This window comes from Sorghum bicolor, chromosome 10, assembly GCF_000003195.3.
Source record: "Sorghum bicolor cultivar BTx623 chromosome 10, Sorghum_bicolor_NCBIv3, whole genome shotgun sequence".
In the NCBI taxonomy this organism is placed as follows: domain Eukaryota; kingdom Viridiplantae; phylum Streptophyta; class Magnoliopsida; order Poales; family Poaceae; genus Sorghum; species Sorghum bicolor.
The window spans coordinates 6,415,230-6,439,670 of record NC_012879.2 but is presented as its reverse complement, the minus strand read 5'-3'; the positions used below and the strand labels follow the sequence as shown (position 1 = coordinate 6,439,670).

Here is a 24,441-nt window from a genome sequence, read left to right as displayed (position 1 = left end):
TTAGTGAGTTGGTTTGACTCTCCAATAAAGTTAGAGTGCCTTAAAGCAACTCTAAGAGACTCTCTAAAAGCCTTCTTAAATGGCAGAAATAGAGATTTTGATGAAAAATATCATCCAATAGCTTGTCTAAATGATTATCCAAATATAGACATCTTTAATTCCTCATTTATCGCCAGCCAAAAATAGAAGATGAGTATGACTCTTTATAGTACGTACGAGATATATAAAAACTGTTAAGAGCGTGAAAAGATATAAAAAAAATTTATGTCAATGACTCTTCATCAAATAATAATTAGAGAGTGAGATTTAGAAATACTCTTTATTATGCTTCTTATATTTAGTTTACATATACCAAAACCAAATATAACCTTGGGCAGCGGCTTACCTTGTAATAAAAGTAAAATTTACTAGTGGTTCTCTATACTATACGGTGTTATCTGAGTTCCTAACTCTAAAATTTTGATTTATGGATCTCCAAACTCATATGATAGTGTCATCAACGTGGCCCCTAACTCTCAAAATTTGGTATTTGAGCTCTAAAACTTATATGACATTATCATGTACTAGATTTCCAAAGTTACATGTCAACGTATAGATAGCACTAATATAGCATTGCTAATTATATATTGTTGTCAAAGCCTTGCAAGTTTAGGGACTGTTGATGAATTTTACTCTTGTAATAATCCAGTTATACAATGCAAATATCGACTCCCCGTCGTTAACTGATAGTACGAATCTTTCAAAAAAATCCATTGAAAATTATGCATTATTAATTGAAAAAAGTGGGTAGATGGATACCTTTGGGTCCATCGATTTTCATCCCTACGTCCCCATTCAAATGTTCGAGATTTTTAAATGTAGCGGAAAATTATGTTCAAAAATTATGCCTAGGGACTTGTTTAGTTCATCAAAAAATCAAAAAAATTTCAAGATTCTCCGTCATATCGAATCTTGCGGCATATGCATGAAGCACTAAATATAGACGAAAATAAAAACTAATTACACAGTTCACTGTAAATCACGAGACGAATCTTTTAAGCTTAGTTACTCAATGATTAGACAATGTTTATTAAATAAAAATAAAATGCTACAGTGTTACAATCCAAAAAGTTTAGGAACTAAACAAGGCCTCGTTTCGGTATTTGTCCAATCATGCATAAGGATATGAACTTATGAAGTGCTTGCCACGCCATTCCATTTACTTGCACATCACTGGTGCCGAATGTGACATTGTACTAGAAACATCTGGTGCCAAAACTAACTTGCCTTCAAGTGTGGGGGGCAATGACATTCCATTCCATTTGCTTACACATTTGCAGTTGCTTTTCCCACTAGCCAGATTGTCATCAGTTGCCATATACACTAGCCCTTGCTTCATCGCTTTTAAACTCTCTGATGGTGAACCGAGTAGCTGCTGTGATACGTACAGATTTTGGTCGTCGAAGTTGCATCAATCATGCCGTTAAAAGGGCCAGCATTTGGCGGCTGGTGGACACGCACACCCTCTATACAAAAGTTGATTAGCCGTTTGCACTTGGTGCTGCGGGGGGCGCCTGATGGAGACTACCCTGATGAGTGACTAAAGTTCAGATTCGAAGCAGGGCCTGAATTTCCACAGCTTTGCTTTAATCACTTAGCAACAACAGTACTAGCAGTGCTTTTGACCATGACAATAAGCATCGTCGAGGTAGACAAATGCGATCGGTAGATGATAGCCGAAGTGCTAAGTTTCTTTATTTGAGAATTTCGGGGTTTAAAAGTTATGAAAACGTTGATGAAGGGGCCCCTCTAGGCAACACTGAATGTTTTGCATGGACAAAACACCTTTTTTCACAGCTCGATCATGCATGTTTCATACGATGGCATTAGCGTTCTTTTTCCCTTTTGCACATAGGCCTTGTTTAGTTCCGAAAACTTTTTGGTTTTCGAAACCTTAGCACTTTTGTTTTTATTTGACAAATATTGTTCAATCATAAAGTAACTAGGTTTAAAAGATTCATCTCGCGATTTACAGGTAAACTGTGCAATTAGTTTTTATTTTCGTCTATATTTAGTGCTTCATGTGTCGTAAAATTTGATGTGACGAAGAATCTTGAAATTTTTTTGGATTTTGGGTGAACTAGACCATAGTCTAACATCGTCTTTCCCAGCCTACCGGCCAGCCGCCATTATACCACATATATTGTCCTGTGTTTGGCTCTTGCTCCCTCCATCCTACATTATACAACGTTTATTTTTTTATCTCAAGCTTGATCACTTATTTTATTCAACAAATAATATATAAATGTAGTTAAATTTAAGTTATTTTTGAAGAGTTTTTATTAATAAATCAAACCATGACAAAAGGAGTGATATTTTGCCTAATTTTTTTTAATAAGACGAGTGGTCAAACTTGAAATAAAAAAATAAAACGTTTTATCGTTTGGGATGGATTAAGTACTAGATTTAGAACCTCAACCAGCTAGCTTCGCGTATTGGGTTGGATGCACAACACAAACCAATTGTACCCAAAAGGCTGCTTAAAATGAAGAATGACGATATGACTCTTATACTTCATTACACCCGGCCGGCGTCATTAGTCATGTTGACAGACAATGTTCCGTCCACCAATTACCTCTATGGTTCGTCTTCATTCCTCCTCTAAAGATTTCCTTCGTGGTTGATGCATAAGGGTCTATTTGGTAGAGCTCTATCTAATTCTAATTCTTTATGGAAGCTGATAGAAGTGATTCTCTTAAAAAAATTAGATTCTTTAGCATAACTCTAAAAATCATAATCGAGAATTACTCCACATAATAATGAGAAGCTACTTTTTTCAGCTCTCAGCCTCTTAGTTCATTTCGAAAAATCACTTCACAAAATCAGTAGAGAATCATTTCTCTCAAAAAACCGCGTGGTAAAGCTCCTGCTGGACCCAATAGAGAATCAGCTCTGCCCTACCCAGTTCGGCCTCACTAGAGAACCCTTCTTGTAACTATAGCCCCATTTTAGAAGCTGAATTACTGAGTGCGCACTTGATTCATTTTAGGAGCTCAAAGATATACATGAGGTACATGTAGGACACCGTCCCATCGGTAGCTGAAGCATTGCCTACCGTGATGGTAAATACCTTGTCCAGCCCCCAATTCACGAAGCATTACTCTCTGTCTTTTCCTTTGTCGGTGTTTTTATCCATGAATATGAAGAAACAATTATCAAAGCGATGCAATTTAATTGGATCGATGAGTTGCCTGGCAATGTTTCTCGGCAGCGCCCGCGAGCAACTCGACCGAGAGCCCAATGGTGTTGGTGGACGGTGGTGGCAGTGGCAGCATGACCGAGTGGTTAAGCTCGGTGATGTCACCTACGACATGACAGAGGTTGAGCTTGGAGACATTGTTGGTGGTGGCATGGCCGAGCGATCAAGCCCGGGGATGGTTGTCGATGGCGGCATGGCCGAGGGTTGAGCTTCGTGACGTTGTCAGAGGCAACGTGATCGAGTGGTGAAGCACGACAATGTTGTTGATGGCAGCAGATAGAGGGGTTAAGCTTGACGATGTTATCAACAACGGCATGACCGAATGGTCAAGCCCGATGACGTCGCTGTTAGTGGCATGACCGAGTGGTCAATCCCATTGACATTGTCAGCGGCAGCGTGACTGAGGCCTTGTTTAGTTCACCCAAAAACAAAGACTTTTCAAGATTACTCATCATATCGAATCTTGCGGCATATGCATGGAGCATTAAATATATATAAAAATAAAAACTAGTTGCATAGTTTGTCTGTAAATTGCGAGATGAATCTTTTAAGCCTAGTTACTCCATAATTGAACAATATTTATTAAATAAAAACGAAAGTGCTATAATGTAAAAATCTAAAAACTTTTTAGATCTAAACAAGGCCCGAGTGCTCAGGCTGGTTACGTTGTTGGTGGCAGCATGATCAAGTGTTTGAGGCCCTGTTTAGTTACTCACCCAAAAAATTTTCATCCATCCCATCGAATCTTTGGACACATACATGGAACATTAAATGTAGATAAAAAAAATAATTACACAGTTTGGTTCAAAATCACGAGACGAATCTTTTAAGCCTAGTTACTCCATAATTAGCCTTAAGTGCTACAGTAACCCACATATGCTAATGATAGATTAACTATACTTAATAGATTTGTCTTGCAGTTTCCTGACGAGCTATGTAATTTGTTTTTTTATTAGTTTCTAAAAACCCTTCGCGACATCCTTCCGACACATCTGATGTGACATCCAAAAAATTTTCGTTCTCAATTTAAACAGGGCCTTAGTAAAATTGCCAACGGCGATGTGATTGAATTGGGCTAGCCTGTTAACGGCCGCATGACTTCCGGTTAAGTCCAATGATGTGGACCAAGCAGAGAGTATTGATCAAGCCTTTAAGATAATTAGATAAAGAAGAGTTTTCTCTTTGGAATAAAAAAATGAAGGCCTTGTTTAGTTTACCCTAAAAACCAAAAACTTTTCAAGATTCTCCGTCACATCGAATCTTGTGGCACATGCATGAAGCACTAAATATAGATGAAAATAAAAACTAATTGCACAGTTTACCTATAAATCGCGAGATGAATCTTTTAAGCCTAGTTACTCTATAATTAACAATTTTTATCAAATAAAAACGAAAGTGCTATAGTCCCGAAAACTAAAAAGTTTTCGGAACTAAACAAGGCCTAGGTCCCAACACCCCCCAACGTGCTCAAAAGCCCAATCTAATTTACACTAGCCAACTCGTGACTGGATAAGTTCACAAAGACCAGAGAAGGCAGTGAAACAACACAAAAGCAGAAAAACACAATAAAGTTTCAAAGTGCTACAAAAGAAAAACTAGCTTGGCCGGAGCCAAAAGGAAAGAAATCTAAGGGCTTTTTTTTTGTTTCTCTTGTTAAATTTTAGCAAGCTAAATTTTTAAATATACTAATTAAAAGGAGAGCTAAAATAGTTTAGTTCCACTGGTCACTTAAGAGTAGCTAAAATAGACTAAAATTTAGCAACAAGAACCAAACAGACCCTAAATCTTGATAAAATTAAGTTCAAATGAAACCAAAATTGTCACGGATCTTCTCCATGACGAAAACAAGATGTCTGTATATATACTGAGGCTCTGTTTGGTTCCCTTTGCTAAATTTTAGCTAGCTAAAATTATTTTAATTACTCTTGGGTGATTAATGGAACTAAACTATTTAACTCCTTTTAGTCAATGTGTTTGGAACTTTAGCTACTAAAGTGACTAAAGTTTAGCTAGCTAAAATTTAGCCAGGGAACCAAACAGGGCGTGAGATTCTTAAAATTCGGTGAGAGAATTTGAGCATAAACCTTATTAACCCCGTTTAGATGGAACAAGGGCAGCCAATCGTAACCCAGAGACTATGGATATACTTGCCAAGTCATGAAGACACTTACATATCAAAATCATATTCCAAATATCAAAATCAAATTCTGAATGGACGGTCTTTTCAAAATAAAATTTATCCAATCATATATCATCTACCTGTCACTTCTTTTCATATCCTGGTTCTCACGTGAACATTGTTTCTTCTCCAAGAAACCATTTCCTCCTCTCTTATTTGTTAGTTACAATACCACGTCACTATTTTGATTAGTTGGCATCTTAATTATTGAATATGAGAAGCAACTAGTATTTTTTTGGGTTGAGAGTACTTGAAGGTCATGTTTAGCATAACTTCACTAACAACTTGATGATGCTTTGTTCGCTTGAGCTTATCAGTCGAATCTGCCAGCCATTCAACAGTGTTTAGCCAATAGTACTTTCTGCCATGGTTTATTAGCCAAACAATCCTTAAATTGTGCTCCAACATAAAAATGGGATGGGATAAAGCTGAAAACAATAGCTTTTTACAGATTGACTCTACACTTGTGGAACCTGTATAGGTAAGAGCATATGTTAAAGAAATCTGCATGTAGAGCTATTTTACCAAATGATTTACCAAAACTACTTTAACTTCACTCATAAAGCTATTCGTAAAGCGAAAATCCCTAAAAACAGCTTCACGTGAAGATGAAGGGTGTCAAACAAGGTATAAATATTTTAATGTATTATTATGAGATAATTTAGGGGCTTGCTATTTCTCATGTGCCTTTTCAGGCAATGAACATTATCCATTAGATCTTATCTAACCATCCACATTTCACAAGACAAGCACTACACATCTTCTTTCTCTTCCTCGCTCCATCTCTCTCAGGACTTGTTTAGTTCAAAACTTTTCAAGATTTTCTGTCATATTGAATCTTGCAGTATATGCATAGAGCATTAAATATAGATAAAAACAAAAAACTAATTGCACAACTTGCCTGTAAATCACGAGATAAATCTTTTGAGCCTGGACTGCAGGAAACATGCATAATTTATTAGTAATCTAAACACTCATTAGTCTAATTATGATCTCTAGCATTTTTTAAAAAATAAGTATGATTACTAATAATAACATGGAAAATATAACGCAGAGTTGCCCCTGACAACGCCACATGAAAATTAGATGAGCTGGCGAGGAGCTCCAGCTGGGCTGCAGTTGTTTTGTTCCGGTTAGTTCACAAAATTTTTTGTTTTAGTTATTATAGTTTTTTTGTTTGTATTTAGTAATTATTATTTAATTAGAACTAATTAAATTTAAAATATTTATTTTATAAATTTACTATATAATTAATTATTTTATATTTATATTTAATACTCCGTATACGTGTAAGATTCGATAGGAGGGTAGAGCCACCGCCACTCAGGAGACATTTGATCTGTTCTGGCCTGCAAATGACTAGAGCCACCCACTCCACTGGTCACGGTGGTGCCTGATGCGCGAGGTCAGCCATCCTTATTTTTTTTTATGAATTAATTAGTACTCGTCTATCCTCTTCATCATGTAATTAAATGGAGGATCAGAACAGTGTGGCGCTGGCCGGTTTGATTTTGCTTCCGCGGCCTTGTTTAGTTCCTACAAAATTTATAAAATTTTTCAGACTTTCCGTTACATTAAATTTTACGACACATATATAAAATATAAAATATAAATATAACAAATAACTAATTATATAGTTTACTTAAAATAGCGAGACGAATCTTTTAAATCTAGTTAGTCTATAATTAAATAACATTTATTAAATACAAATAAAAGTGTCCATTCTATAAAAAATTTTAAAACTAAACAAGGCCTCCATTTCCACACGCCGAAAGTCGGAGCGTGAAACCCGGCCCTAGGCTGCGAGGCAAAAAGAGCGAACCGAGGCGACAAACGCCACGAACCGGCGACAAACGCCATGAACCCGCCGCGTGCCGGTCCGCCGGACGAGCGTGGGCCCGCGCGTGATCACCAGCCGAATCCCTCTGCGGCCCCTCCCCACACCCCCCAGCGTGGGCCTGCGCCCGGGCTTTCTTTCTCTCTCTCTCTCTCTCTCGCTCAAACTTCGAAAAACGGTCACCGCCCATCTTCTCTCCGTTCCTTCCCACCACGGCACCTGTGCACCTGCTGTACGGCCGCACGACGGCGTCACACGGCCACACTACCCCGTCACAGTCTCACAGATAAAAGCCGGTCACTCCCGCCCCCAGTTCCGCCGCGCCTGCCCCGGTTCCGGCTCAGCCGCCGCCGCCGCCGTCAGACCCACCTAAACCCAGGCTACCAGGCCCGCCGCCGCCGCGCGCGGGGGCGTACGTGCTATGGACCCGTCGTCCACGGCGAAGGCGGCCGCGCCGCCAAATAATGCGGACCACGTCCTCCTCATCCCGCCCGACCACCAGCCGCCGCCGCCGCACCCGAGCAATAACCAGCACCCGAACCCACCGCCGGCGGAGACACCCAAGCTCTCGCAGCAGAACCCCGAGAAGCATCCGACCTCCAGCCCCTCGCGCCCGCCGCTGCCCCCCGCGGCGCTCCTCCGCCGCCGCTCCTCCATCGCCAAGCCCAAGTCGCGCTTCGTGGAGCCGCCTACCCCGACGCACCCGGACTCCGCCCACACTTCCCCAGTCCACCCCGCCGCCGCCGCCGCCGCCGGCGCCAACGCCTCGCTGACCGCCACGCCGACCCATCGCGCCGCCGCGGGGGTCTCCACGCCGCACACCCCCGCGGAGGCCGACGAGGACGAGGACCTCTTCCGCAACAAGGACGGCTCCCGCGCGCCGGCGTCCGCGGCGCGGTGCCGCCGCCGGGCCCGCCTCGGCCTCGAGCTCTGCGTGCTCGTCCTCTTCCTCGGCCTGCTCGTCGTCAGCCTCGTCGTGCCGCACCTGCAGGGCCGCGTCCTGTGGGGGCTGGAGATCTGGAAGTGGTGCGTCATGGTCATCGCCGTCTTCTCCGGCCACCTCCTCAGCCAGTGGCTCGTCACGGTCATCGTATTCGTCGTCGAGCGCAACTTCCTGCTGCGCACCAAGGTGCTCTACTTCGTCTTCGGGCTCAAGAAGAGCTTCCAGGTCTGCCTCTGGCTCGCGCTCGTGCTCATCGCCTGGTCCCAGCTCTTCGACAGCGACGTCGGCCGCTCCCGTAAGACCGCCAGGATCCTCAACTACGTCTCCAGGTTCCTCGCCTCCATGCTCATCGGCTCCGTCATCTGGCTCGTCAAGACCTTCCTCATGAAGCTGGTCGCGTCCACGTTCCACCGGAAGACCTTCTTCGATCGGATCCAAGAGAGTGTGTTCCATCAGTACGTGCTGCAGACGCTGTCGGGCCCGCCGTTGATGGAGCTGGCGGAGAATGTGGGGCGGGAGGGCAGTGGCCTTGGGCGGGTCAGCATCAGCAGGTCCAAGGACAAGGAGGAGAAAGGCGTGCCGGAGGTGATCGATGTTGGCAAGCTCAGGAGGATGAGTCAGGAGAAGGTCTCAGCATGGACAATGAGAGGGCTCATCACAGCAATCCGAAGCTCTAGGCTGTCAACCATATCTAATACTCTCGAGAGCTTTGATGATGTAGATGGCATGGAACAGAAGGATAAAGAGATAAATAGTGAATGGGAGGCCAAGGTCGCTGCATATGCCATATTCAAGAATGTCGCAAGGCCCGGCTACAAGTGAGAACTGAGAACGACTTTTAACTTTTCAGTAGCCATTTCTTGTCTACATATGCATGGTTCAACATGCGCAATTCTTTTCAATTTTGACATAGGCACATTGAGGAGGTGGATCTGCTGAGATTTTTCAGCAAGGAGGAGGTGGACCTTGTGATTCCAATGTTTGAGGGAGCATCAGAGACCGGAAAGATAAAAAAGTCTGCTCTAAAGAATTGGGTGGTAATGGGAAAAAAAAAAATAAATGCATTTACTATCTCTGTTTTCCTGTTGTTTCAGAATTCATAGGAACATATTATTGGTTGGCCCATGTCTCGTGTCTTGAATTTTAATTTGCTGTTCCGATGCAGTCGTAAGTATTGAGCCTTGTTATGCATAATAATTTGAGGATTATATGATTTCTGCGTAATTGTCATCTGGCTTTTTTTCCTTCTGCATTTAGAAGTCATTCCATTTTTTAGTTCTTGCAAATCATTTGATTCCTTGAAACAGGAAACAATACACGATATATAGCAATATATGTTTTGTCTTGTGAAGTTTGATGTAGTCATTGCAAATCATTTGGCTTGTATTGGAAGACGCCAGTTTGCTTTCCTGATCTTGTTTTACTACCAGGTGAAAGCATACCTCGATCGCAAATCTCTAGCACATTCTCTGAATGACACAAAGACCGCAGTTATGCAACTTCACAACCTCATCAGTGTTATAGTCATCATTATAATCATCATTGTTACGCTACTGTTGATGGGCCTCGCGACAACCAAGATCCTTGTTGTCATCTCATCCCAGCTTCTGGTTGTGGTATTCATATTTGGGAATGCATGCAAGACTGTATTTGAGGCCCTTATATTTGTATTCATCATGCATCCATTTGATGTTGGTGACCGCTGTGTTATCGACGGAACACAGGTAACTTCTAGATCACCCTTTCTGGTACCTGTTTCGATTGATTTCCCATGTTTTGTTGCTGACATGAATGTACTCTGATGATAGATGACTGTCGAGGAAATGAATATATTAACCACTGTTTTGTTGAAGAATGACAACGAAAAGATATATTATCCAAATTCTGTGTTGTCCACAAAGCCAATCAGCAACTTTTACCGAAGCCCTAACATGTATGACACGATTGATTTTGCAATTGATGTTTCAACTTCAGTCGAGAGCATTGGAGCTTTGAGGTCCAAAATTAAAGGGTAAGTCTCAAACTTAATCTGAATTCATATTTAACTTCAGATTTGTAAATTTATTGTTCTCTTGTCTTATAAGCCGCACTTTTTCTGCCAGCCAACGGTGTTTTTCTCTCACAATAAATCAGCGAACAGTATTTTCAGCCACGGCTTTTCAGACATACGTCAACCAGTTTAGGCAGCTTGTACTTTATTTATTAAAATAGGATTAAGATTACAGGGGGCAAGCAAACCCTTGCAGAACTTTTACAAAGAGGGGAGTGAGGGAGAGAGTACAATTCAAATTTGTCCACAAAAGAGGAAATTGGAGAGGGAGATAGTTGTAGTCTTATAGATATGAGGTAGCTGAAACGGCAGATGACACCAGCAATGAATAAGTTATCTTAGTTTAATCACATGTTTATGAAGAATTCACATTATCAATTCTCATTGATTCCTTTACTCTCAGGTACTTGGAGAGCAAACCAACACATTGGCACCCTGTCCACACAGTAAACCTGAAGGACATCTTGGATGTGAACAAGATCAACATGTCTCTGTGTGTCCAGCACACCATGAACTTTCAAAACATCCGGGAGAAGAACATCAGGAGGTCTGAGCTCGTTATGGAGTTGAAGAAAATATTTGAGGAGATGAACATCCGGTACCATCTTCTACCCCAGAAAGTTGAACTCACCTATGTCAGTCCAAACCCACTGCCTATGGCTGTTTCTCATACAAGATAGAAGATGGGTGAAGACGAGGTGTTATACTAACAACTTAGATCAGTTTCGTGGGATCTGACAATAGATGGCTAGTTGTGCAGTCTTTTCTGAAGTTCTTAAAACTCTGCACAGTAGATATTAGCTCGTATAATAATTTGTCAGATAATGGATTTGTAAGCGGTGATGGTACTGATGATCGATGCTTTGGGATTGGCTATGGTTATCTAGACCGTTTGGTGCATCACAATCGAAACTGTTAGGAAATAGTCACCAACCACAAAATGTTCAAGCAGCACTGCAGCAGTGGGAGAAGCACTGTCAATCCGGTCAACAGTTTATTTGGCCACAGTGCAGGGAATATGAACAATCATCATGGACCGTGCAAATGTTTTCATGTTACATTTGTCATTGACAGTTCATGTGGACCGCTCATGGTGACATGCGACAAGAACATCTGAACACTTGGTGTCTTGCACCATGGTTTTTGCCTTCCTGCTGTGTCTGGGTGCAGGAGGATGGATTGGCTTTTCTGGATAATGGAAAAGTTCCGGGCTCTGCATCTTAGAGCAAGACTAATAATACACCTGTCTGCTGCTCACTGTAAACTGTAAAGATCTTTACAGCCTATCCCTTGGTCCACCCATATATAATAGTACAATAGTTAACTCTAAGAACTCCATCGGAAATAGTCTGGTTGAGAACAGGTTTTGTTCCTCCGGCGGGCTCCCCACACAAACCGGTGACCAGAGAGATCGCCCTCGTGGATTGCCTGACTTGCAGCAGTAAGTGCAAACCGTCACGATATTTTTAGATCATATTTTTGACCAAATTCATTTAGAGGAGTTCAACATTTGATACTACATCCGTATCTAAACACTCCAATCCATTTATGATGTAGATATTCAATAGTATCAGTAGATATAGCTTACACTATTGGTATTTGAATTCAAATCCCAACAGCAACATGAAAACTAATAAAATATTAGTGATATTCGTCCGTGTCTAATTCTTTTGCATCCTTGCCTCACCCGAATGCCATCTAATTCCTATCCGGTGCATGGAAAGCGCTTCACTTATTAGTGCTTAGCCGAGATGCAAATAATAGCCCATTTAAAGCCCAGTTCGTGGACGGAGTAAGGATAGTTGCAGATTTTTCTTTTTTCTGTGCAGCTTATCTTTTTTATATCAAAACTTTTACATATGAGATTGCATAAATATTTGAATCCATCTTGATAGCGAAATAAAGATAAAGTTCGTATGCTATCTACAACTCTGTGGTACGTGACCTTTCATTTAAAATCAAAACCATTTTGTGTGAGAACAATTGATACTTGTAGATCAATATATTATATCGATTATTTCAGTACCAAGATGGATTCAAATAAAAACTATTATGACTTAAAAGGCTATATATATTATTGACAAATAAGATTGTTTTATAAGTTTTATCTTGGCTCGAGATTTGCTATGTAACAATAGATAATTTGAGGTCATTTATTCACACAAAATAATTTTAAATGAAAAAAATATATACAAAGTTATAGATATTCTTGAGTACTATAATTTTCGTATAAAATTCATCTTCACCAAGCTAATACATAATACTCTCTCCATCCCAAATTACAAAACGTTTGACTTTTTTAACCCTAGGTTTGACCATTTGTCTTATTCAAAAATTTTGTACAAACATAGTTAAATTTAAAGTCATTCTTGAAGAACTTTTATTAATAAATCAAGCCACAGCAAAAGAAATGATATTTTGCAATAAGATGAGTGGTCAAACTTGGTGTTAAAAAAATCAAACATATTATAGTTTATGATGAATTGAGTAGTTTTTATATAAAAAAGATAAGCTGCAAAGAAAAAAAAAAGGAAAATCCTGCCAACTATCCTTGCTCCGTCCATGAATTGGGCTGACATTTGCATGGCAGGTGTCATCGACGTGCTCGGTTTTGGACCTTGGTTTCTGTTCTTTCCAAGAATAATGTTAGGGTTGGATTTGTTCCTGGTGGGGTGCTCGTCAGGACCCTTTTGTTTCCTTTCGGACTCTTTTCTGTTCTTTTCCAAGAATAATGTGGTTGGGATCGGGTGGCTGTCGATGTACGTGTGGTGCACAATGAGTCAATGACGATGTTATATGTAGAGGGTTCAACACCAACGATGTTTTCTTGTGCGTTGGTCTTCGAATCCTCCGTGAGCTTCACTACGCCGGTGGCGCCATAGCCCTCGATCGACATGGTTGTTGGTGTCTGGAAGATTGTTTTGGCCCTTCAAGATGATTCAGATGGCTGCGGCGTCGAGTGGAATTGCCTTGTGAGGTTACTTCTCCACCTTCTCATTTACACGGGTTGGTATTATTTCGATCCCTCTTGCGGGTCAGTTGCTGTCGATTGGGCTTGGCCGGTGAGGCGATCGATGTCCGATCCTGGTGAAATCGAGGTTTGGCATGAGCGTTTAGCAGATAAACTGCATGCTTGCAGTGTGCTACTGATGGCCTTCTTAAAAGTTGACTCTTCATTGATTTGGGATCCAACCATGAACTTCATTCTGGGTCTTCTTCATTGTGGGAACCAGGAGGTGGGAAAGATCTAGCTTGCGGCAACAGCGTTCGGCGACAATGACGGTCTCTGGACTCTGGGTGGTCCTTCAGTGGATTCATTTATAATTTTTCTTTCTTTCAGGGGTGCCTTGTTAGGGGGCTGGATATAAAACATTTGTTTTAACAAGATCTGAAAATCCGATCCCTTTTCTCAAAAATAAAATAAAATGAAGAGCGCTCCAACCGTTGGATGGGAATTAGATGACATCCGGGTGAGGTAAAGCCACCTGTGACTTTACTACAAGTTAGAGAATCCACGCAGCTAGCAGCCGTGACTACGTGCCATCCGTCGCTTGTTTTGACCATGCAACGGCTTTCCTGGCACCAAGGAACATATTAGTGATCGCCTGTACGAACTAAAAAAAATCCAAGGGACTAATAGATAGAAATTGTTTGCGTTCAAAAATAGATAGAAATTGTGACTTTTAAATATATATATATATAAATCCAAGCGACTAGTAGATAGAAATTGTTCGAAATTGTTTTGGACTTTTAGAGGAGATTAGTTCCTAGCACCATATGGACTAATAACAATCAAAGAATAAAATATTAGATGATTTCTGGCTTGCTGTGTAGAGTTAACACGACCTATAATCTTCACTCCCATTCCTTATTGGTAAATTATTATAGAATCATCCCTGTTTTAGTCAAGTAACCAATAAAGAACGATCTTTTTCTTGAAAGGTATCTGAACTTTCCAAGTCGCCAAACTAACTGTGATATATACTTCGACGTGGACGTTTGTGAGACGTGGACATCGCCTGATCGGACCAATGTTGCGCGGCTAATGTGCTTGCACATAGGCGCATTGCTTGGCAGCTTTCCGATGGAACAGAAGAGCTAGCTTTCCCATGGAACGGGACAGGTAGTTTGCTGACGGGGCCGGGAAGCTGGATATCTGTAACTGACGAAGCGTCTAATGGGAGTTACCGTGGCATCCCCGCACCCAAACAAAGGAGGAGAAGATGCAGTTCGTTACATAGTTTCAGCTGGAATCCACGTACCATGCATCCCACGCCACGGACAGATGAGTTCCTTCTTTTTTTTTTCACCGTGATGGAGACGGACAGATGAGTTGAGCGCATGGTAACGTGGGCATGAATTTTGTTTCCCTGTCATGGTTGTCTCATCCAAATTGCATTGAATTTTGTTTCACTTTAGGTTATTTTAGCATTCAAAAAAGTACCCTAATGGGTTCCATAACCTATCCCACACTGCTGTCTTCCCAGCTGTGCTCTACTTCACCAGCTCTCCCCGCGACCCCTCATCTTCTCCCTCTTACTTCCCGGCATTCATCTCCACCCCATCACCACCCCACGGGCGGCACCCAACCATCTTCACCATCAGCGGCGTCCCTTCACCTTCTCTTCTGCCAGTTGAGAGTCTAGCACCATCTCTCGTCTTTTCTACCGAGATCCAACGCTTTTCCTCATCTTCTCCTCTACCGGTGGCTCCTTCCCTTATCCTCCGTCGACGCCCTCCTTCTTTTTCCAGTGGCGGATCCAGAAACGAACCACAAGGGGGGCTAAATAACATAGGCTAAATTTTTTTTGCTTGCTCAATACAGTACACTAATAGATATAGCTAAGATTGATAGTTCAGTATTGATTCAAAGTCTTCAAATACAAAGATTCGTAGAATAAGCATAGAAAAATACCAAATATATAGAATCTTTTGCAAAAAAAAAAACATGTTAAAAAATTTTTGAGTCCAAGAGGGGGGCTGTAGCCACCCTAGCCCCCCCCGCGTCCGCCAATATCTTTTTCTCTAGCGGCGAGGACAGGCATGGCTCAAGCTAGAGATGCCACTGTGCTGGGAGAGCGAGGCCCATGCATCGGCAAGGAGTAGCGCTCCCCCAAGTGTTCAGACGCGGGGTTGGCAAGGTGAGCACAGCCGGTGCACCAACGAGGAGCCATTGCCTTCCCTCCTCTTGTCCTCTACCAAGATCTAGCGTCCTCCCTCCTCTTCTCCTCCTCTTCTCCTTCTCCAGGCTCTCCTCTTCTCCACCGGCAAGGATGGGCGCGGATCAAGGCCAAAGTTGTCGTCGTGTTGGGAGAGGCACGCGCGCCGCCGAGGAGGAGCGCTCACCTGTGCACTGTCTGTGTGCCAACCATAGGCATTCGGGCATTGTGGTCATTTCTGGCGTCGAGGTCATTTGCCTTCAGCATTGGAAGCTATGCCATCTTCTAAAACGACTTAATTTGGGACGGAGGAAGTATATATTAGGGCCTTAATTAGGATGTTATAGAAATACATAATAAGAGCATCTCCAAGGGTTTTGCAAACAAACTTTGCATTGCCCTATTTGCAAAAAAGAGTAGAAAATACCCCTCCAATGGTTTTGCAAATAAGGTTTGCAATTTGGTTAACTTTGCAAATAGAGGTGGAGGCTTTGCATATATGCAAACCTTCCCACCACTTTGCATCTACAATTTCGGCCTTCCACGTCAGACTCCGTCCCCCGCCCCCCACCCTGCGCGATTTCTCTACGCCCGTCCGCCCTCCCTACCGCGCGCGCCCGCCCTGTGTCTTCACGACGACGCACCGAACTGGCGGCGGCGCGACCACGGAGACTCGCGCGCGTCCACGAACGACGACGTACGCGGTCACGTCTGGACGATGTACGCGGCCACGGCGCGGGAACGGAGGTGGACCTTCCCTCGGAGGAGAACGGAGGTAGACGGAGCCGAACTGACGTGAACGACAACGGCGACGAACGACGAACGCGGCCTGGGCTGGGCGGCGACTGGCGCGAAGACCTGGGGTGGGCGGCAACTGGCGGCGACCTGGCCTGGGCGGCGACTGGCACGCATGACATACGTCAAAATGGCGCGAAGGAAAAAAACGCGCGGGCGCGATCGGTGAAAAAAAAATTCAGAAGTGAGGTCCACACTTTGGGTTCGCCAAGTCTAAATGCAAAGTCCCTTGGAGTTGGACTATTTTTAGACTTTGCAAATGAGTTTGGGACTTTGCAAACAACATCAAATGCAAAATTCATTTGCAAAGTTCCTTGGAGATGCTCTAATAATAGTCTAGAGAATCACGAGACTGATCGATAGGGACAACATGTGGACTCAATATCTCCCTTGCCGCTGCATGTGGATTTGTCTAACGGAGCAGGGGAATTTGGTAAACATAAGTAGAAGGCTAGTTGCTTAGCTTTTGACGTACTCTATATTACAAAAGCATTCAGCGCTACCGTATTATATGCACATCTAGTAATAGTAAATATCTATACATCTCTAATATCGCGTACAACACTACTACATTGAACAACAAGTATATAGTGCAGTTTACCTTTTTTTTTCTTTTTTAAAAAAAGAGAGTAGGTATTGTCTATCTACATGTACGGCGCAGGATTTATGCGACATATATATGCGCTGTGGATACCAACATTTATGCATGCACGATGCATGGTTACGAACATGATGAAGCCACAACAGGCCAATCCACAGCATGGCCATGATGAAAAAGTGTACAACAACAGGGGCACACGTGCCCCCGGTCGCGCCTCGCGCGCGCGCACACCGGCAGGCGGCGGCAGTTGAGACGCATACGTATTTTCTGTTTGGATTTTGGAGGCTAAAAAGAAAGTATACATACGCATGGCTACATATATTTTACACCGTAGTACCGTACGTGTACTTGTTGTCTACGCAAGCTGCTCCTCGGCCGTCTGCTGACAGCGGAGCCACTCCTCGTCGGACTCGAGAAACGACGCCAGGGCCCTCACGTCGTCCATCCAGTCGCCGCCGGAGAAGCACGGCTCGTCCTGCTGGCTTCCCACGAGGGGCGATACCGACGCCGCCGAGCTGCTGCAGTCGTCCGGCGACGATCCTGCGCACGCTTCTCCTCCACCGGCCATTGGCGTCGTCGGCGTCGGCGTCGTCGTGTCCCGGTGGAAGAAGAAGAGTCGTCCGCCCGCCGTGCACCGCACGGCCTTGGGCGCCCACACCGCCGTCGTCGTCCCGGCCGCCGCCGCTGCTGCGGCGGAGCCGGCTGAGTCGGGGTCCGCGCGAGGAGGAGGAGGAGCAGCGGCGGCGCCCTGCTGCTTCTGACGGCCGGCCGTCTCGCAGCTCCCAGACGCCGCCGGGGTGGCGCGCGAGTGCGAGCCGCCGGTGTCGGGCGCGACGACGACGACCCTGCTGCCGCCGACGGCGCCGGTGGTGATGCCTGCCCTCCTGCCCAGCGTGCTGTTCCAGTAGTTCTTGATTTCATTGTCTGTTCGGCCCGGCAGCCTGCCTGCGATCAGCGACCACCTGCCAGCCAAAGAAACACATGCCGCATGAGCTTCAACTCTGAACTCACCGGCCACCCCCAGCTCGCACGACCGACACCGACCTGTTGCCGAGGAGCTTGTGGAGGCGGATGATGAGATCCTCCTCGTCGTAGGAGATGTTGCCGCGCTTGATGTTTGGCCGGAGGTAGTTCAGCCACCGCAGCCGGCAGCTCTTGCCGCACCGGCGCAAACCTGCACCAGCACACATGCATGATCAGCCAAATGAAATCCGTTCATAGTTCAAGCTCTCTCTCTCTCTCTCTCTATATATATATATATATATATATATATATATATATATAGCAAGAGACTAGCTAGCTAGCTAGGTAATTTTACCGGCTTTCTGGGGCACCTCCCTCCATTTGCCTTCGCCATGGGCCTTGACGTAGGCGGCCAAGACGTCGTCCTCCTTGGCCGTCCACGCCCCTCTCTTCACGCCTTCCTTGGCGCAGCACGCTCTCCTGCCCATCTCTCTCTCGGTGCGGTGGTGTCTCTGCTGGACTCTCGTCGACCGAGCTCCGATCCGTCTCGGCGTATTTATATGCAGTGGCCACTTGGGATCGACGTGCGCGTGGCCGGCCGCCGGCCGGCTGATCGGTCACTCACTCTGTTGTAGCACTGGCAGCACTACGTGGCCGAGTTGAGGCCCTGCAAAGCTAAAACTGCATGCACGGACGACACTGCCGGTGGGTCAGGGAGTAGAGTATTTTATTAGTAGATCATGCAGCGAACGGACGGCCGGCCGGCTACATGGTTGCTTTTCGATCGATCGCACGCGTACGGTATGTGAGGGTAGCAGCTTTCGAATGGCTCGCTCGATTTAGGTGGCGAGTCGGCTTCCTCCGGTTCGTTCCAAAATAGAGCACGTTGCCTTGGAGCGGAGAGGGATGAGTGATTATTTTTCCAGATGAGTGTCACTGTCGTTTCTACAAGGTGGCAAAACGCTTTTGCATGATATATACTAGGATCGGGTTGGGCTGCACCGTACCCTATATATATGTCATCTTTTCGTGTCATGGGTGGTGCCGGTTCTTGTCCAAACTGCTAACTGCTTTCTGTGCTGTATAATATGCGTAAACTTTACACTTTTTTAATTAGTAATAGTTTTTGTACCCTACATACAGTGCCAGCCCTATGGGTGCGCAGGCCATGGGCCCTAGCGGCTTGGGGGCCTAACCCCATGTATGTATATTCTAGTATACGTATAGGTTAAGGGCTAAGTCACGAGCCGATCAGCCAAGCGGCCGCCGCCAACACACGCCAACACCTGTCGCTGCGTTTAGGGGCTTTAGGCAATTACCAATCAGGTTCTTGTTAATTTGATTAATTAATTCAGTTTTGTATTTTCTGTTATAAGATCGTGCTAAATTGTGTAGGTCCTACATTGTTTCTCGATCTTGATAATTATCAAACATGTTTAATTTTAAATATATTATTGCATTTAGTTTTCCTTTATAAGTAAAATTAGCCTATATATTATAGAGGAAAATGTCTAAATTACTCCCCTCAAGTTTGTCCTACGTTCAGATTATCCCCTAAACTTACATTTGATTCAATTTACTCCCTCCAACCATTTTAATTGGTTTAGTTTACCCCTTAACATGATTTGTTATTTATGTTTTTCCACATATAAGTTGAGTTTTAATATCAAGTTTTGTGATATATTGGAGAACATTATAAGTTATGTTAGAAAAAATATATCTTAACTTTTTACCAAATTTTTGATAGCTTAGGAAATTTAAAAATAAATTAACAGTAGAGATACAATATCATAAAAAACATAATGATGAAAAAATTATATTGGATTTTTCTAACACAAAATACAAAGTCCTCTATCACCTCACAAAATTTGAAACTAAAATATAATTTATGCATAGAGAAACAAAAAAGAAAAAAACTTTTTATATAAGGTATTAGTTGGACCAACTTAAATAGTTGGAGGGAGTAAATTGAACCAAATGTTAGTTTAGAGGGTTATTTGGACTTTTTTCTATTATAGAGAACTTGACGGCGCTGCCTACATAGGTTCATCACGTGAAAAAATATCTTGATATATAATGCATAGTACTACTCTCGTTGTCTATCCATTTGTGCCGATGCATTATGATGCTAGAACTAGACAAAACTAACTAGTAGTACTTAGCAGCTTGGAGACCATATATAGCATTATGATGTTTCGAGCAAACTACATCCTCCGTCCCATAATACAAGACCTTAGACTCTTAGAGTATTCAAAATATTGCTCAAAAGTAGTCCATATGTATTATACTTTCTCTATCTCAAATTATAAATCATTCTAAAAAATTTAGAGAGTCAAAGCATTTTAAGTTTGACCAAATTTATATAGTAGAATAATAACATTTATGATACCAACTAAGTATCATTAGGTTCTTCATAAATTATATTTTCATATTATATCTATTTGATATCATAAATCTTTGTAATTTTTCTATAACTTTGATTAAACTTGAGGTGCTTTGACTCTCCAAGATTCTTATAATGACTTATAATTTGGGATAGAGGGGGTAATAATTTGTATCAGTTAGCTGAAACATTGTGACACCAGTCTATAGAGTAGTCCATAGAGTAGTTGTCGGCGTCTAGACTCGTGGTCTAGGCACTAACGAGTGTAAGTCTGCGTGACTACCCAAGCTTGGATGGTGATGCAAGTGAGACACAGAGGGTTTATACTGGTTCGGGCCAAGAATGCCCTACGTCCAGTGTGATTGGGGGTTCTGTATAACCTTGCACCCAAAGGTGCTTGTAGTAGGGGGTACAAGCAGGTTGCGAGAGAGGGCTAAGTCCCAGGTCTCGGCTTAGTGGTGGACAGAGTGCTGATCGCTGCTCTGTGAAAGAGTGTGGTGGTCGCGTGTGTGAACCTTCTGAACCTGTCCTTAGTTGTGATCCCTGGCTCCCCTTTTATAGCCTCAAGGGAAGACAAGTATTTACATGAGTAGATTTCTTCTGTTGAATGGTGAAGCCACAGTCCCGTCAGTCCATCTCGTCCTTGAGGGATGGTTGACAGCATGGCTGCTCCTGTAGAGGGTTACTGTGCCCTGTAAGAGTCAGGGGGGTCGGATCGGTGATACTGCTGATCGTCCTGTTAATAGTGGGAGAAGACAGCAGACAGTGACGCTGGTTGACCTTCCCCATCCCCTTTTTTACTGTGAGGCAGTGCGCCACAGTGAAAGAGGTAAGGTTGCATAGTGAAAGAGGTAAGGCCACAGTGACCAGGGTGGTTGGAACAGTCGGCACCCTGCCCTGCTGCGGTATGGGAGTCATCGCGCTTGTCACTTTGTGGGTACGGGCGCCGTATTGTGGAAGTCTTGTTGACCTGGTGGAGCGGGGTTCGGCGCCTGAGCCCAGAAGGGATCGGGCGAGACGGAACTTGCGTCCGAGACCCTGAGGGGTCGGGCGAGTCGGAACTTGCGTCCGAGGCCCTGAGGGGTCGTGCGAGTCGGAACTTGCGTCCGAGGCCCTGAGGGGTCGGGCGAGTCGGAACTTGGGTCCGAGGCCCTGAGGGGTCGGGCGAGTCGGAACTTGGGTCCGAGGCCCTGGGGGGTCGGGCGAGTCAGAACTCGCGTCCGAGGCCCTGAGGGGTCGGGCGAGTCGAAACTTGCGTCCGAGGCCCTGAGGGGTCGAATGAGCTGGGGACCGTGCCCCGGTGATTATGGTTAATATGCTCTGTTTTTCATTTTTTATTATTCTGATTTGGGTATCCCTTTTTATGGTACTCAACAGTAGCCCCCGAGCCTCTGAAGGGGTGAGGTCACCTCTTCAGAGGTTCTTTTTCTAAGGGACTAATGTTGACTGAGAGCTTTTTTACTTTTTTCCGGAGGGTGCGCGCGAGCGCACCCGCCGGGTGTAGCCCCCGAGCCTTTTGGAGGAATGGTGTTATTCCTTCAAAGGCTTTTACCCCTGATAGTTATAGTTTGGAGTATTTTGAGGGGTAGGTTGCGTGTTCTTTACACGTAGTGCCTGTTCCCATGGTGCGAGGGAGCCCCCGAGCCCTTTCCCCACAAGGGTCGATCAGGTTCTTTCTCGTCTTGTAATTACGTCCCTCATTCTTCCTTTCGCTCGGAGGAGGGGTGGGTCGTGCCGTACTACCCTCGATGGGCAAGTGACGACGCTTCCCGGGAGCTGCAGGCGGGTAGATCCAAGTGGATGTCCGAATTCCGTTCGATAGGGGTCGGCTAGTGGCCCTATGGGCACATCTCAAAAATACCCGAGGGCAGTCACGGTGGATGTCGGAACCGTTCGCTAGGTTCTGATGGCTCGATGCTTCCCTCGATGGGATCCCACTCACGCGACACCCGTATGGGTCTCGGACACGACTGGCAAAGATGCGCCGATCCTCTAGTGGGGTCGGACCATGGCCTCTATTGTGCTCATCCTCAGTCATCCCTCGCTCGGTTATCCTGAGGCGACTGTTCGAACCCAATTTGTGGGTCAGTCTCGCAACCTCTGGAACGTAGGCGGCCATGGCCTGGGGATTCTTGGCCTCGAAAGGCTTTTTTGAACTTGTTTGTAGTGTCGCGGTCGGTTGGGACGGAATCTGCGCCCGTCGGGAACCGGCTTGCGATTTTAGCTCGGGGTTAGTATGGGGGTCGGGCGAGACATAGACTGCGTCCGACGGAGACCGCCCTGCGACCTTGGTCAGCGGGGGGTCGAGCGCCGCTTGCCTTGGAAGGAACCGCCCTGACATGACTTTTCAAGGCGCACCTTTTGAGGCGCGGCGCGTGGGGACTCGAAACGGCCGTGCCGTTTCGCCCTGGCTGGATGGGACTCTTCACCTGCGAAATAAATGCGCGCGTGCGACGGTCACGGGAACCGGAGGGAGTTGGTGCTTCGAGTTTTTCACCTGGTGGGGAGTGGGCGACGGTTGCTCTCCATCCCGCTTGGCCTTCTGCGTGGGTGGTGTGGTTGTGGCGTGCCCCTTCTATAAAAAGCAGCCGCAGGGGACTTGGTTTCTTTCCTCTAGCTCCTGCGCCAAAAAGCTCTTGCCTCCTGCCTTTTCTTCTGCTGCCATCTTGTCCACTTCCGCCGCGTAGAAGTCCTTCTCCACCCTCAGCCATGGCCGGCGTTGAGGCGTGGCCTCCCTGCAATGTGACCAAGTCCGCGCTGGAGGCGCGTGTGAAGGCCGGGCTTCTCCGTCCTCTCAAGGATGTCGAGTTCCCAGAGTGGATCGTTCCTTCGGCGAACGACAGGGAGCCAAACCCGCCACCGGGCTATGTGGTTTGCTTCCTGTCGTTCTTAGACCGGGGGTTCGGGATTCCGGCCGGTCGTCTCATCAGGGCGATCCTCCACTACTACGAGGTGGAGCTGCACAACCTGAACCCCAACTCGGTGATGCAGGCCGCCGTCTTCGCCAGGGTCTGTGAGAGGTTTCTGGGGGTTCCTGTCAATTGGAACCTCTGGCTTCACCTCTTCAAGGCGGAGATGTCGGCTCGTTACGTGGGGAAGGAAAAGTTCCCCCTGCGAGTCGGCGGCTGCACGCTACAGCTTCGTCAGCAACGGACCGGGCTATACATCTGGAGCTCGATGCCCTCGTCAAACCAGGGGTGGCAGAACGGGTGGTTCTACCTCCGGAATGACGGCGGTCTGCTGCCGAAGTACACCGGGAAGATGGTGACGGAGGCCCCCCAGAAGTGGGCGTGGGGCGCTCCGTCCGAGGAGCAGAAGAAGCTCGCCCCGCTTCTTGCGGGGCTTCAGAAGCTGCGAGATGCCCGGGTTACTGCGGCCGCGGTGGCAATAGTGTTTCACAAGAGGAGCCTGCTTCCGCTGGCGCAGCGTCGGGTGCCCATGTTCGAGATGACTCGGGACGTCCCCTGGGCTGGGACGAGGATGCTAGCCGAGCCGGTATCGGCGTCGGATATCACCGCCCGGGTCAAGAAGACCACGCACTCGGAGTTGAAGAACTCCCGAGTGGTGCCGATGCGCCCTGAAAAGGGCTACATTTCCCTGGTAAGAAAGTGTCTTTTGTTTCGATTCCTTGGACCTGTTTTTTCTTTTGCCTGACTCCCCATTTATCAGCTTGCTTCGTAGGGGATGGGGGCCGTCAGGGATTCCCTACCCCCAGTCCCTGAGGACAAGGAGATCCGGGCCAAGAATAGGGCCCGGAACGAGGAACAGAAGAAGGCCAAGGAAGACAAGAAGGCCAAAGCGGCGCGGAAAGCGCAACGGCGGGAGATCTCCGCCAAGAATCACCGAGAAGCCGAGAAGGTGGGGGTCGCCCCGCCTCCTTCTCTTGAGACCTCGGTCTCGGAGATAGAGGGAGGGGGCGGTAACGCCGACTGGCTTGACGAGCTGATGGAGGAGGATGACATAGTCCCCCTGCAAGCGGAGGAACTGAGATCCCAGAGGGGTCGAAGGCCCGGGTGGGGTCGGAGGCCCCTGAGGGGACCCAGGCGCCGGAGGCCGGACAGACCGTCCCCCACGTCATCGTGGATGACGAGGACAGCGCGCCTCAGGAGGGTTCAACCCCCGCGGGTCCCCAGGAGGGGGAGAGGGCGTCTGGGGGCGAATCCGAGGCGCCCCTCCAACCGGTGGTGCCAGAGGGTGTAGCCGAACCTCGCCCAGCGCCTGGGGCGGGAACCGACGTCTTGGTGGAGGCGACGCAGACTGAGACCACCGTCGTGGCCCCCGCGCCGTTAGCGG

The 24,441-nt window shown here is 45.9% G+C and overlaps 2 protein-coding genes across 3 annotated transcripts; one reads left to right on the top strand and one right to left on the bottom strand.

The window, feature by feature from the left end:
* LOC8077323 (mechanosensitive ion channel protein 10) lies at positions 7,420–11,485 on the top strand. Its single transcript, XM_002437980.2, has 5 exons — positions 7,420–9,015; positions 9,111–9,234; positions 9,628–9,921; positions 10,006–10,208; positions 10,651–11,485. Exons 1-5 carry the CDS (start codon positions 7,676–7,678, stop codon positions 10,925–10,927), a joined length of 2,238 nt encoding a protein of 745 aa, XP_002438025.1. The 5' UTR covers positions 7,420–7,675; the 3' UTR covers positions 10,928–11,485.
* Positions 16,932–18,285, bottom strand: LOC8077322 (anthocyanin regulatory C1 protein). Of its 2 annotated transcripts, none has more exons than XM_002436613.2 (3): positions 18,121–18,285; positions 17,847–17,976; positions 16,932–17,764 (listed from the first exon to the last, which is right to left on the bottom strand). In XM_002436613.2, the coding sequence occupies exons 1-3, from the start codon at positions 18,251–18,253 to the stop codon at positions 17,158–17,160; spliced, it is 870 nt and encodes a 289-aa protein (XP_002436658.2). In that variant the 5' UTR covers positions 18,254–18,285; the 3' UTR covers positions 16,932–17,157. The 2 variants fall into 2 exon arrangements, with proteins under 2 accessions (XP_002436658.2, XP_021305926.1); XM_021450251.1 differs by having other exon boundaries at positions 18,137–18,276.

Bases quoted from the DNA above. Each gene is read 5' to 3' on its own strand.
- LOC8077323 (XM_002437980.2), top strand. From the start codon at position 7,676: ATGGACCCGTCGTCCACGGCGAAGGCGGCCGCGCCGCCAAATAATGCG. The intron at 9,016-9,110 runs GTGAGAACTGAG...ATTTTGACATAG, and splicing joins GTCGCAAGGCCCGGCTACAA to GCACATTGAGGAGGTGGATC. The intron at 10,209-10,650 runs GTAAGTCTCAAA...CTTTACTCTCAG, and splicing joins TTGAGGTCCAAAATTAAAGG to GTACTTGGAGAGCAAACCAA.
- LOC8077322 (XM_002436613.2), bottom strand. From the start codon at position 18,253: ATGGGCAGGAGAGCGTGCTGCGCCAAGGAAGGCGTGAAGAGAGGGGCG. The intron at 17,977-18,120 runs GTAAAATTACCT...GTGCTGGTGCAG, and splicing joins GGAGGTGCCCCAGAAAGCCG to GTTTGCGCCGGTGCGGCAAG. The intron at 17,765-17,846 runs GTCGGTGTCGGT...TTTGGCTGGCAG, and splicing joins CACAAGCTCCTCGGCAACAG to GTGGTCGCTGATCGCAGGCA.